The sequence below is a fragment of the Rhopalosiphum maidis genome, chromosome 4 (assembly GCF_003676215.2).
Source record: "Rhopalosiphum maidis isolate BTI-1 chromosome 4, ASM367621v3, whole genome shotgun sequence".
Lineage (NCBI taxonomy): Eukaryota > Metazoa > Arthropoda > Insecta > Hemiptera > Aphididae > Rhopalosiphum > Rhopalosiphum maidis.
This window is the reverse complement of record NC_040880.1, coordinates 38,379,462-38,395,737: the sequence shown is the minus strand read 5'-3', so window position 1 is coordinate 38,395,737 and position 16,276 is coordinate 38,379,462. Positions and strand designations below refer to the sequence as shown.

The following is a 16,276-nucleotide window of genomic DNA, read 5'->3' as shown; positions in this document are numbered from 1 at the left end:
ATGTACAAATAAGTGCATTTACGTTTGCCCGGCTGATAAAACGCGCCTGCTGTCGCCACTTATTGTTAACCTAGAGGTTAAAATTGTAATTTATTTGTATTTAAAATCAGATGTATTTTTTAAAACAATTTTTTTCTATCATTTTACTAACGTTTTTAAGTACTATAAAACAAAAATCTTACATTAAATTAAGTCTACAAAAATGTATGTAATTACACTTAAAAATAGTAATTTAATATATTTCGTTTAAACTGACATCGCTTTTTCAATTATTATAAATCTAATAAACTAGAATTTATGATCATTAATACATTTTAATTTCACTAAGCATCAATACACCAGTACAATATACTATTTTTTTTATTTTTAAATTTATTGCTATTTGTAATTTGTCGAGGCGTAGTCGTATTCGAATTGAAAAAATTCAATTTAAACATTGAAATCGTGATCATATTATTATGAATTCGAAAAACAAATAAGAGATCGAAACAAAATTACAATCATGTTTTCATGGCAGATGCATTCTATAAGTCAATAAAGTGGTAGTTAAATAAAACAAAAAGTTCCTATTTTACACACATTTCTTTTTTCTTACAAGAAGTCTAGTTATTAAATACTATTTGACCAGTACTAATAAAAAAATGTTTCCAAATATATATATGCGGGTTGTGGGTGTGTTTGACCCTCTTTTATTATGGTTATATTTCTCTTCTAAACTTTATGTAATGCATGGGCAATACCCACAAACCCATGAAACCGTATACATAACCGTCCAAGTTAAAAAACATCCTTCCCTCCCGCACTACACCATCGCCGCATCACAATTCACCGACACCGATGATTCAATTGTTGTGTGTGGCACGAGGTAACTCAAACCGATAAACTTTCACATTGAATTTAAAGGTACACATCCTCCCCCCACAATTGTAACCACTATCACCATCACACTCACTCTCCCGGGACTACTCTCGGCCACACCATGTTGCGCACTATAGTGACGTACCCTTATGCTGTTGTGCCGTCTAACGGTCCGTCCTTGAGATCAACATTTGTAAATGTTTTCCGCTCCAACCAATACAAACGTCAGATACGCGCTTAATTCACTAGCTTTCCGATTTTCCGTTTGAAAAACAACGGTTCACGATTTGTGCGATCATACAACTGTAATAACATGGCACTTGCTATTATAAACGTCTTATAAACCTTATGAGTACCAACAATCGACTGCGATCGCCGAGAACGAGAGTAGTTTTCATCTTCAAAAAGGATATAGCACAATATCCTTGCAGGGACGGAGTGGAGTGAGCTATCTACTAGTTTCCTTCGGACGAAATGTTAATATAACTTACGTTATACAGAGTTTTCTACTGTTGACAGGTGCCCATGAACTTCAGCTAAGGCTAGCCGTATATTATCTATTATATTATAACTACGTTAGTGGGCAAACGGTCAACGTGGCGAGATACGATATGAACCCATTAACCAAGTCTATATCGTAACATAATTTCTGAACTTCCGGATTATAATAATAATAATAATAATAGCTTTATGAACACTGCAGTTGAAGTCGAAAACGGTACATCGCCTATTTTGTTTGGTATTCATCGCAAACGTTGACTACTCGATTTTAGAAACGGTGACAGTCAAATTATCTCAACCACGTAATTTCGTTATTTTGCATCATTTATATTTTATTCTTTTATGAACATAGAAGATAACCTCCCCGTACTTTTAACAATGTTTACTTATTTCTATGATATTAATTTTTGTTTTCGTGCAATTTCATTGATCACGGCCATCATGACGAGTAACCTTAAATATCTTTCAATCATTATTATTCTCAGTGTGGTCTTAAAATGTGATAATATAATAATGTTTTAACATTTGTTACAAAATTAAACATGATACATCGATACACAGTACACACTATATAAATTATATAATATAATTAACCACCTATAAAAATACACTCGTCGGTTTTTGCCTCAGTCAAAAGTTTTATTCAATACACGACTACGGCAGCCAGTTCGACATTCACCATCAACACGAGCGAAGTCAAATATACATTTATTAACTACCATATCCGTGTAACTAAAATATTATTTTAAATATATTTATAATTATTTTATATAAACCAAATATGTCTTTTTTATTAATATCCTAGCTACGGAAAAGTTATCCGTAAGGAATAGAATTTCTTCTCTAAATAACTAATATCGTAATGATGTTTTCCCGACCACGTTAAAATGTAATTATTAGTCGATATTTTAATTTTAATTTTGCAATTATTTATGTATATTATTTTATCAAACTTAAAAACCAAATAGTTACTGTGAATATTAAAACAAACATTTAAAATATTATACTATATTCATACTACGTATATTACACCAATAATGAATTATTTATTTTTTTATAATTAAAAAAATATTTTAATCCTAGAAACCATTGACAACTCGTATTATAGTGTGTAATACGATTAGATATATTTTGAGAATTATATAAACACAAAACGTTTTTTACACTCACACTGTATGTAAATTGAGAAAACGTACTTCGCCGAAAATCTCGAGTAACCTTTATGAAATCCGATCTAGTGTACTCATAGTAGTTTGATAAATAATTCTGTACACTGAAAGTTGGTTATTTTATAACAAGTAAGAAGAAAATAGTATGGTCAGCTAAAAACAAAATCAATATTATATTTTTGGTAGTCAGCGATATTTAAAAGTACCTATCCAAAATATATAAGAAATCGATAAACAATGAAAACTTTTAAAAATTTAACATTGATACACGCTTATTAAAATGTTTTATTTTTCTAAGCATTCGATAAAATAAATTTTACTTTAACCTCTTGATACTTATGTGAATTTAAATTGTTGTTGATTTTTCAGGTTTTGATTTTCAATTTATGCTAAGCTATCTGCGTAGGCTTTATACATTAAACCACATAATTATATTAAACAATCACAATGTCTTCCTATAATATTATTCAAGCAACAAAATTCTTGATTAATATACTATAAATATCAATATTCATAATAATTTCAATAAGTGTATAGTGTATTGCTCTAATATTCACTTAAAATATATTAATTACATTGTATACTTTAAACTAACTAAATCATAATTTAAAAGTATATTAAACCTTTTATTATAGGTACCTAATTTTCTATGAATGGTTTTTTAAACTTCCTATTGTTAAAAAAAAAAGAAAAGAAAAACAAAAAACACTACTCAACGCACAAAGCTGTTATGCACAAGAAAATGTTCAAACAATAGCTACCTTATTCCCCATATTCATACATTGAAAAAAGAGATAAAATAGTACCCACAAATACAATAGGAAGCACAACAAAATAAAGTGATCAATCTTTCCATAGACATTTCAACCAGTCAGAAACTTAAAATTATATTCTAAAGACAAAGAAAAAGTAATACTTTTAAATAACCATATTTAAATAAAAATAAAGTAAAACAATATTTTTATCCAGTTTCAGGCTGAAAATAATATTTATTAAGACAATATGCAATTATTACTTTAAAAATAATTATATATAGCAAAAGTTATTTGAAATCTTAACTCTACTTCATTCTATTAAATTAAGTATTAATATATATCTTTACAAGTGTATAGAATTAGTAATAGTAAAAATAATGCAGTTTAACAAAATAAATAAAATTGTAAAACATTATGTAATTTATAAGAATCATAATTTCAATTATAAATGTATAAAACTTGTAAGAATTTATCTTAAACTATTAGATCCGATAAAAATTGATTAAAAATTCTCATAATCTGTAAGATCGGTTATTATAAATTAAAGATATAAAAACTACTTAAATAAGAAATAATTTTAGAAAATTTCTTCTAATTAATTTAGTAATATAAATTAATTTAGATATATTTTAATTGTGTAATAATGACGTTTATGGTACTTCCTTAAAATATATATATATATATATATATATATATATATAATGTAATTCCTTTAATATAATATTATTATGTATAAGATGTAAAGAAAACTACAATGGATTTGCTTGTCATAAAAGTTGTTGTATTCATATTTTGTAACATTTTAGTTATTTTTATATTAAAATTAATAATATTTTTATAACTTAACATGACAATTGTGTATAGTTTTTCATTACTTAGCTAATATTACTAACTCTCCTATATAATTGTATAACAACACTACTAAATAAAACTTACCATTTATCTAATACAAAAATATTTCCACACCAATACACCTATAATACGTATATAATATATTATCTTTATTATTTTGTATGGATAAAAAAGCATTGACAGTTTTAACAGAATCGTTGGAAATCTATAAACTCCCAAAATGAACTTCGAAGAATGTACACTTTATGATATTTTGTTTGTATATAAATGGTAAGAATGGAAAAATGTTAATGCAAAATCAATTTTACAACACGACCAACAAATTATGATTAATCGATGTTTCGTTCGTTCACCATTAATAATATAAAATATTAACCTCAACTAAAAGTATAAAAATATATTAGTGTTTAAAGATTTAAAATCCAAGAAAAACTTTATTTTGAGTAACAGCGTATTTTAAATTATTATGATTAATTTTAATTATTGTACTTGAAATTATAAGGGAAAAAGCATTGTACTGTATATGGAATAAAAAAATTAAAAACAATCGATATAATTTATAATTATTATATTATTTTTGTGTAAACAATATTCTGTGTTATAAATATATACCATCGATTGAAAAAACGATCTAGACAAACAACTCGTAATCTGGGTGACGTAACTGCGGCATTTCAAACATCGATAAATCGTACAAAACCACGGTAAAATAAAATATCCAATTTAATATTTTCGTGTTTTGGTAATTGTTATATTTTGAAAAAATGTGATGTACAATCGTAATCAGTAGGATAATCATTTTTATTAACTTTTTTTTTAAAGAAAGTAATAGCTTAAAAATATTGTATTTAAGCGTTTTTAAAAATTATATTTGAAACACAATTATTAATGACAAGAAAGCAATTTGTTTGCCAAAAATAAAAATACAGACATTTTTGTTAGTTAAATTTCAAAAAAATAAATATTAATTTTGATAAGCGATATTAGGTTATAATATATACAGGGTAATATATATACAATTATAATCCAATTGAAACGTTTCGATTTAAAAAATCACAATGCATTTTTATGTATTTGTAAATATAAATATAACTTTTTTTTTGTTTAAACTCTAATTATGTGTAATTAATTCTTATTAAAAAAAAAAAAAATAATAATAATCTATTAATCATTAATCTACCAATATATAATTTTTTATTTTTTAAATTAATTTTTGTTTTAATGTGGTCTTTGCAAAATGTACATAAATCATTTTACTGATTTTCGTAATCAGATTTAACTCGTTAAGGTTTAAAATTTCAAAATGATTTAGTGTTGTGTAAAATTATAGTACGATGATAACAAACATTAGTATTTATTAATATGCTTAATTTAATATGAAATATTATAATACCAAGAGCGATTTACTTTTTAAAGTAGTATTTAGTCATTTTATATGGGTTTTCACAATTCTTTAACTAAAGTTTAATTGTAATATATAAGATATACAGAAATAAACATTTTTAACTGTTATTTGATTTCTAATCCAAAATTTAGTAAATATTGAATGTGTAAATTGCAATCAAAAGATTTGTTAAATTTCAATCAACATCAATTTAATCAACAGTCAGCTACTGAATTCTACTATTACCATTATTATTCAAAATATACATTACATGTACGGAGTCTCTCGTCATATAAAATATATCGTCCCGAAATTAAAAAAAAAAGGTAAGCAAGTGGGTACCATTCTGATTAGCTGTCGAATAATGGGTGTGTTAAATTTAAGTTTAATAATATTATATCATTGGATACGAAAAAACGATTCTGAGCGGAGACGGTCTGTCAAACTATATCACTAAGTACATTTCGTGATATTTTTTTTATATAACTATTAGAGTAACTTATTTTACTTTTATTATTATAATTGGTTGACACATTTTTTTCCGGAAATATTTAATTTATTATAGGTTTTGACTATTATAAATATATATATATATATATTATAATATTATATATTTATACCATATTATATCAATTTATATTCAAAATGTAATAATATCTCTCTATATTTAACATAAAACAGTAAAAATAGATTTATACTATAATTAATAGATAATATTATGCATATTTAAAAAATAAAAAATATCATTGCGTATAATTAAATTAATAACAAAATAATATACGTAAATGTTTTAAGTTCTCATTATTTATGTTTTTAAATTATGACAAAATAATTAACATTGTTATTTATCATTTAAATAAGGAATTCCGCTTACCTAGTTAGTACTAAATATGCCAACTAATAGCATAACCTTTCAATTTTTCTCATCGTTTTAGTCATAATTCCACTATTCCAGGTAGTTCTCTCAAACGCAACTAGTACAACGACCTATCAATTAAATAATTAATTTTCCGACTGCTTGAAGTTCCATTAATCAATGCATGGCCTTTTTAGCAACTCACTAATTATGTCTCAACATTGTACTTTACTAAAATACGCTAGTTGTATTAATACATATTATGTAACATAATAATACATTTTCAAGAAAAAAAATGTAAAAGAGGTACATATATTTTGATATTACATGAAATATATAAATAAATATTTACAAACACATATATTTTATTACATATTACATTTTTATAATTCAGGGTTGAACTTATGGTGTCAATAATAAAAATACTTCTCATACGCCAAATATTTTAACAACTACCAACTGTATGAAATAAAATAGCAATTTCTATATAGAAAATGTTAAATGACTTTGGATAGTAACTTTTACTGCATTCTAAAACACTGAAAATGTAGAAGGTAAATATTATGTACCTATATTATGTTTATACAGCTTAGAAAAAACACCGTTAGAAAATTATGTAAGAACATTTTTTTTGAACTTTAAATGCTTACATAAAACTTGATTAAAAATGTCAAATATACTCTATTTTATAATTTAACAGTTCAAATAATTAAATAAGTTTGTTTTAAAGTTTTTTTTTCTTTTGAAGGCAGGTAAAGGTTTTTTATGGTTGAAATATTTAAAAAAGTTTACAAAAAAACAAATTGTATTTACACAGTTTTCCCTTGCACATTCCGTAATCATAAACATTTCAATCGAGACATTAATATAGTAATAATTCAATTGTGTTCAATTAAAAATCCGTTGAACTCGTTATAGTGCATAGTATGTTTTGAATGTTTTTTGTATCAATTAGTTAGACAGTAAGTCACTACAATAGATATGCTAAATTTGAATATAATGATAATTAATAGTTATTAAACATGAAAAACAATTCTGAGCAGAGACCAGTTCTAGCAGCTTCTATTACTGAGGATATGTTAAAATTTCTTTATAATACTATTGAAGGTTTATTTTTATATTATTCAATTGTCGTGTTATAGGCGAAAACAGTGAAAGGGGCACGGCACCCTTTGAAGAGGGGTGAGAGGCTACGCACAAGGGGCAGGTGTCAAGACTTTTAGTATCTTTATATGATAGCTATACACTACTTATATACCAAGATTCAGCTTTAGGGGTATTAGTTCCGAACTTTGTTGATTTTTTTTCTAATTTGACTGGCCTATGTAGGTTTTAGAAAAATTAATTTTCCCGAAAACATTGCATATATTGTATTATTATAATATAATGTACCACCTATTGTTGTTATTTACAAATAAATCAATATCAGGCATCATATAAAAGTTTGAATTGGTTTGTACTTCGTAGTATAAATGAATAATTATTAGAAATAATTTTTTTGTTACAATAATTAATTTTATTGAAATTTTAACTTCAACGCTTTTAAGAATTTGTAAAAATGTATATTTGATATATTTAATGATTGCACGAGAGTTAAACTTATGAGCAATCTTATAATTTCTTTGATGGATCAAGAAATAAAAATAATTAAAAAAATAAAACATTTCAAATAAATAATTAAAAAAATGCGGTAAAAAATTTTCTGTAGTATTTAGAAAATGCTAATATAGTTATTTTTAGAAATGAACACGTAACCATGGTTATTCCTGTATTAATCCTGATTTAAAACGAAATAAAAATCTAACTTGTCATAAACAGATGTTACAAAAATATTCTCACCTTCATGTTATTTTTATTTATTTTTTTATCTTAGTTTTATAAAATTTATAATAATATAAAGTGCTGGAATTTCCTATGTTTAATATTCACCATAGTACTAACTAGGGGAAATGTTCTATTAGAAACGATCATTAATATTTTTAAATTTAATCTTTCTGTTTCACTAAGTTACTAGACATAAATAAACATACAAATCATTATAAGACCGTTACAAATTTCACACCCAACTCTCAATACCATATTAGTTAAAACAATTTTACTGTGCTTCAAACTATTTGTATATTTAATATATTTGTTTTGAATATTATAAACAAATTTAATTTGTGATTGACAACAATAGAATAACCATAAAATAAGTCATTTCCAGAACTGAACATCGTGTTAATATTAAATTATTATAAACGTTATTATTGCAATACGATATACAATAATTATTTTTTAAATAATAATCGTACAGTGCGTATATTTATGTAATATATCGAATGTGAATATTATTTGCTATATAATTTTTTCGCTCATCAACCACATAGAATAGTATAAGGTTAGTTCGGGGCACAGAAAGCGAATGCAAACCGTATTAAATCAAAACTTGTACGTCGCTGAGCGGGACCATTTAATCCTGACCGGGATTAAACCTGTGTCCGACCTGAACATCCTACGATGTTCAGGTCCGTGTGTCATCCGCTCTAAAATAACATAAATCACTCTATACCTACACATTATACCTTATTAAAATAAAATGATAAAATATTCCTTATGAAATGTTAGAAAATGAACAAATCTGGAATACATATGGATTTAAAAAAAAAAAATTGAGTATACGTCTTCCTGAACCACGTCACGTTTCCGGTCATACTGCTATGGGATACGTTTAAAGCACGATATTTATTATATTACTTAAAAGCTGGTTATTGAGCATATGAAATTTTCGAAAAAGAATTTCAGCAAACTAATTTATTTTGATTTAAAGGTATTTAATAATATTATGTCCGAACAAATAACTCATCATTATGATATTCCTGAAATATTAAATTTTGAAACGTCAATTATTTCGATAAATATTATAACTATAAAATAAAATGTACTATGCTTTTTAAATAAGGCGTTGTTGTTTTATTGACGTATTCGATAAGGTTTATGTATTACATTTTGAACGATATATTAAAATATATTATTCATATAAATTAACGGTATGTTTATATTTGTTTACTAACTTAAATTAGTGTCTAGTTTCCTCAAAATATTTATAAAAAGTATAAATATGTAAAATTTATGGAAACATACGTAAATACTGATAATTCTAAATAATATGCTACATACATATTATTAAATAAGTTCAAACAAAAACCATACAATTCTTAATAAAATAAATATATTTAATAATCTTACTTAAAATCGAAATTGAATGTTTTTAACTATAAAAACAACGAATTTATTATATTATATTATTTTTTTTTATGTATACGAAAATAGTTATTTTTATTTCACGTGTACCATAATATTGTTATTAATTTTCTTTTGAATAAAAAACAATGGTTAAAATTGTTTTTGCTTTGTTAATCAGAACTCTATAATTATTTATCGGTGGACTATTATAAATAGCGTCATCAAACCAAAAAACGAAATATGTCACGTAATTTGAATGCACAGTTTTCGACCTAACGTCAATGTTGTTACAAAAACGATTCTACCGAAGAATCGTTTTATTGTGGTAGTAAACGAGTTGATGCCTTTCAGAATTTTTTTATGACTATTATATTACATAGATAATATCGTTGTTTCAAATTATTTTTGGATACATAAACTCTGAACTAATATAAACATTAGTTAATATAGCAAGAAATTATTAACTAACGAGACGCGATGGATAAGACAAATCTGTAGATTAATCGTAATTGATTCTAGTACAGTGCCGTTGTAATGTAGTAATGTTTTATTTTTTTATACGTAAAAGAGATTAAAACAAAAAACAAATAATACTATTTTATTAGCGTTCAAAGAGATACTTGATATTAGATATCTGCTGTTGATTGCCTTATCCAAACGAAATAGAATAAAACATTTATTTTGCATTTTAGCGATCGAGGTTGGATTTAATTAATGATCAAAGATATTTGAATGATACAATCGTAATGTAGGAATGATGAACTTTCAATAACGTATCGTCGCGTGGATTTATGTAAAACGTATTGTATACAAAATTGGACGACTGTTAAACAACCGCAATGTTCATGATGTAATACGAATATAGGAATATAGTTGAAATAGAAACCACAGATCGTATACGTAGGTATTAAGTATTGTGGCGTTATTGAGGCAAATTTATTTTATACGGTTTACAGCAGTTCATTAATGCGGCCTCGTGGCATAAGGATTCGAGATCATACATACTTAAACAAAGAGTATTCCAAGACGTGGCAAGACTGCTATCATATATATTTTATTTCCATGTAAATCCCTTACACGTATATCGCCTAGAAGTCGGTCGTAAGAAATAATAGGGTCCCTCTAGAAAATTCCCGAAAGATAAAAGTACATTATATGTTGATATCGATGTAAAATAAAAACGACGTTAGCGTTCAATAATTTCCCGGTTGAGTTTATAAAAAAAAATGTCCACATATTATTATATTTTTAACAAAATAAAAACGTTATGGTTTTTGTACACACTCGCACACACACAAACGAATTGAACGGTATAAGACCAAACGGAGTCGACGTTTACTTTTCCAGAGTAAATAATTAATTTTCCCTTTTGTCAGACTGACACGGCAAAAAGGAAAAAAAAATTGTAAAATACCATTAATATTATTATTATAATAAACATGCGTTATTATTTCATGTGTATAGTATTATAGGCCCGGGACGAGTCCGCGCCGAAGTAATATATTACTTTGAAACGCGCAATAAAGTATCATAAAACAAAAACCAACGGTCGTTTTTAATTCTCGCACCGTTACGGATTTCGTCATAAATTCCGGTCGACTGAATTTTACGGTCGTATTCGCGTGTACAACTAATACCGATACTCTTAGTTTTTTTTTTCCTGGCCACCCCATTCATCCAGGACGGATATTAAAAATCAACGGGTATGAAATGGGTATAAAATACACGGAGAATAATCGTCGTACTTGGTCGACAGACTTCGCTAGGGATATTAAATCAAATGTAAGCCGACGGCGGCACAGTTGAACGAACGACGCGTTATCCGTTGTCGATTGCTGTATAGTCGCGCGTGGTCATTTTATGATTTTTATATTACCGTTATTATTATTATTATTATTATTTGTATTTATTTATTTCAAAAAACCATATTACATGTCCACTGATTTTTTATTGTAAAACACAACTAGAAAAGTGATTACTCGTTCTATAATAGTTTTACAGTAATAATATATAAACAATAATATTATCTATATTATATTTCAAAAAACACGAGGAGGCGCATAATTTCATGCGAAATCGGTAAATCATTGCTGTTTAAAAAAGAACAAAAGATGATTTGTTGTACTTATAAATAAAATAAAAATAAATAATAGATAAATTATTAAAAAATGTATTTGTAATTTCCTTCAAAAATATCTTCCTCTTTTAATGTTATCTTTAAAATCAGTATTAGAGGATGTTCACTAGTATGTATTTAATGAATTATATTAAAATATTATTATTTGTTTTTATAATCGTGCAAAACGCAATAGCGTAATTGAAACGGGGCCTGTAAGATACTTTGAATTTTGTATTTAAATCTGTTTTTAATTGGTACTTGTTTGTTAATACTTCATCACCATCGCCATACTAGGATATTTTTAAATACCTTAATCAAAACATTCAAGTAATAGTAAATAATAATAATAATAAATATAATTATCTATTATTCAGAATTAATTATTATACCATACCAAATAACTAATTGGTATTATATAATTAAACTTAATCAATAGAAAAAAAAACTCGAACAATGTCATAAAAATGTCATTCAACAACATATTTACAATCTGATGATGTACTTTTGTTGTAAAATGAAATTCCGAAAATAAATATCATGATTAATAAAAATTATTAAAATTGATTTTCAGTGGTATTTTAAACAATGTGAAATATGTACACACGAACACATGGAATACATGTACTACATTCCATTTAATTAGCTAACTACACGCCGATATTATAATAAAATACAAATACAAACGAACATTTTAAATAAGAAATATTATCTTTTTCTCTATACAAAAAAACACGTACCAGACTTACCTAGATGTAAAGTATCAAGGTACAGTGAAATATCGATAACCAATATTTCATATAAATTAAAAACAGTTTTACAGCTTACAGTTAACTAACAAGTCACTTTTAATATTTAAATTTGAATTTTCTTAAAATTTTATACAAATCTATTATTTAGATTGCCATCATTGGTTCACGGTTGTTTTTAAGATAATAGATACTAATATATTATAACACTCAGCGAAAGTAAAATACATTAAATTGGTAGTTAATTATTGATAATTTTCTCGTTCTTTTTTTTTTTTTTTATGTGTCTTGTAATACGTATGTGTCACAGCTACGTTTACCTATATTTTGTAGTTTAACGTAAATTACCTGTACAGTGTTGACGTGCATCTACAATTTTTTTAAATAATAGTTTTTATCAATCCTTCTGTTATGAAAATAGAAAAAAAATACTATTTCATAAAAACAGATTATTTTTACAGTGAACACGATAATTATTTCTACAATACGTCTTATTGTAGCTATTTTTAAAATTAAAATATTACTACACGACGTTATCAGTAACGTGATTCTCGTATTATTCCATATTAGTCTTTAATTAGTCATATTAATCTTTGCAAAAAAACTATCGATATCTGCCTGTGGATGTGCGTGATTGACGATACGTATATAAATTATTTTATCGAGACCGATTTCCTACTTACCGTTTTGTGAACATACGGCGCCGTGGAACGTCCCGATGGCCAGCAGCAGTGCCAATCCCACGCCAACCACGAACGGCCTCATCGTGCACGTGCGATCACGTCGACACGTTTGGTAAGCTGTTTTCACGCGTCGCGACGACCGCTGGGACCGTTTATGACCACTGGCATAGCGAACATCGACAGTGTACGTGATCTGAAATCAGAGGAAAATGGTATATAATATCGCGAAATGTTAGGTATCTCAAAATCAATTCTCCTCCCCCTCAAAAAAATAAAAACAAAACAATTGATCCACGAAGGTGCTACACTTATTATATTATAATGTAATAGAAAAAAAATTATTTTGAGTTTTTAACGTGTTTTACTAGTGTTAATACGTTATACACGTTACACTTTATTGTCATTAAAATATTTTTCCCTCGAATTGTTTTGCATTTTTAAAAAAAGTTTTATTAAATGTTCACGGTTATTATTGTTACAATGGATACACTATGTCTTTTTTGTGTACGTTTAAAAGCCGTGTCGTCGTTAAGTGTTGCGATGGAACTTGATAATGCATTATTTTTTTTTAACTACTGTAACACGACAACAAACCACGTGTCAAATATGACTGATACATTATACTTTTATATTATAATATATGATACATTTATTCAGTACTCGAAATGCAAATTATCACCATAAAACGTTGTTAAATTATTAACATTCTAAAAAGTGTTAACTCTATGCAGTCTATTGTCTGCTTGTTCGTGGCACAATGAGAATAATCTAATATCAAAGCAAATTTTCAAAATTTCTTATTAAATAACATTGAAGCAATTTTTGACACTCGTTTTCGCGTGTTGTTTGTAGGACACAATATGAGTGCACTTTTTTAATATTATGGCATAACAATTGTTTTCGAGGAATTTTTAAACGAATAAAGTATATATATTTTTTTTTCACGAGTGTTTGAAAAAAAGAATAGACGACAAAATAAATTTAAACCGACTTCATCAAGCAACAAATATTCATTTTATAATATATAGTACCTATATAACTATTAGGTTAATTTGTTTTTATATAAACAGTTAGTGGGTATATAATCTCGACTTAACGGATGAGGTGTTAACAACTAATTGAATTTAATCAAATTCAGTTCATATCTATGTCCGTAACGAATCCTCAGTTGTTGTTATTAACATAGCTTCAAATACCGTTTTCCGTATTTTATTGCGTACCTGCATTTCCTATCGTTATTGTAATAGATGAATCTAAAGCATTCTCTCCGCCGCATCTAAAGTAATCGACAGTCAAAGGGTTATCAAATGCAGCTATGCATTTATATCACATTAATGCAATATTAATAATTTTACTAAACACCTTGTAATATATTACATTGCACTTAGTCTTGTCGTCAATAAAATCACGTCTCGTTATTATACACAGACTATAACTGTTGCGGTTTTCCTCTATGCGTTCCATCACGTTTCGTAGGCGTTTTTTGCGAATGGTAACATTTACGCGCGTAAGTTGCTCTCTGATGAATATTTATAATAACAAAATATAATAAGGTTTAAGTCAATGTCGATTATAATGCCATAAACAGCAAACCCAAGCTATTAGACATATCGCACGTACACAAACACCACACACTTTCGTATTATAATAATATGAAACGGGGCGTTTCTACAACTATTGAGATGAATAATATACTCGGTGATTTATTGTTCAATCATGAAATATTCATAGATTTTTTTTATCTATCATAAAAACATCGTAAAACGCGATTTAATGTTATAAGTAAATATTTCACTGTAATTTCTGCATAGTCTGAATGCGAAAAACACGTCACCTAATAATTATTTTCCCCTTTATTTTGAACCATATAGTTGATGGGATTTTAGTGCTTTAATCGAATACATTACATAGGTCAATGTTTCAGCGTTCGATAGACACCACAAAGCTAAGTACGGCAAATATCACCAGCTATCGGCACATGGTAGTAGATATCGACAGATATTGGCAGTGTATATTGACAGGTATCAACAGATATTGGCAGGTGTCAGTGGGTAATAACAGGGTACAGGACTCGAGGAAAATCAACAAATAATGAAAAAACTACGGAGTGACAGTTTACCCGTGTCTCTCATCATATTGAAAATATTGTTTTTGAACCACTTCACTGAATATGTTCATCCTATGATCTATAAGGATGTACATTTTAGAAACACTTTTTATTGTAGTTATACAAAACATGCGCGCACCAGCGCACGTGCACGTAAACTCGTAATGCACAGAGTTAAAAATGTGTGCTACATTTATGACATTCTGTGACAATGAGATGTTTCGAACTTTTGATTATTTCGACATGGAAGATACATATCATTTTGTATATTTCCGCAAGATAAGTTTTGTAAATATTATCAGCAAAAAAATATTTACCCAAGTTTTTTATTTGTATTATTTCAATAAATTATTTGTATTTACCTAAAAAACAATTGTTTTTAAAGTGTATGTTAAAGTATAATATAAGTCTTTCGTTTATGTATTATTGTTTTCATTGAAGTTTTTATATACATAATAAATTCATATTAGAAAAAATATATTGACTCTATAATATGTTAAATCATAATAATCTTATCAGTAATACTTATACATACCTAAATAAGGCTTTAAATACCTTAAAAAAATTTTAAAATAATGTATTTTTTTTATTAAATCATTTTTATATTAAATTTACTATTCGATATACTTAAGAATTAATTTATTGTATAATTTTTGTCATAACGCATTAAATATATTCATGAATTTACTTTAAACTAAAGTTTAATAACTAGTTAGGCCAATTTATTTTGTAAGTGATTACAGTTAATTTAGAATTGAATTACAATCGATAGACTATATGATAAAACAGTAAATTCAATTAAAAACTCATATTATGTTGATTAATATTAGAAACACTATTTCTCATAATATTCTAAAAACACGGGAGCTAGAAAGACTTATTATTTTTTTCAAAATAATAGGATATTTAATGGAGTTCGTGCCTATGATATTTGGTGTACCAATAAAAAGTTTAAACATTTTTTTATTCTCGTTCGAAATTGACGTATTTTAAAAAAAAAGTTTTATCTGTCATTAATTTA

General features: G+C 26.5%; 1 protein-coding gene across 1 annotated transcript in view; it reads right to left on the bottom strand.

Annotated features, from left to right (window-relative positions):
• LOC113560777 (hemicentin-2-like) overlaps positions 1 to 16,276 on the bottom strand; it is a 324,533-nt gene that overhangs the window by 267,810 nt on the left and 40,447 nt on the right. Inside the window, exon 2 of the mRNA XM_026966838.1 lies at positions 13,149 to 13,341. Coding sequence (XP_026822639.1) covers positions 13,149 to 13,230 — 82 coding nt within the window. The 5' untranslated portion in view covers positions 13,231 to 13,341. The remainder of the gene's footprint in view (positions 1 to 13,148; positions 13,342 to 16,276) is intronic.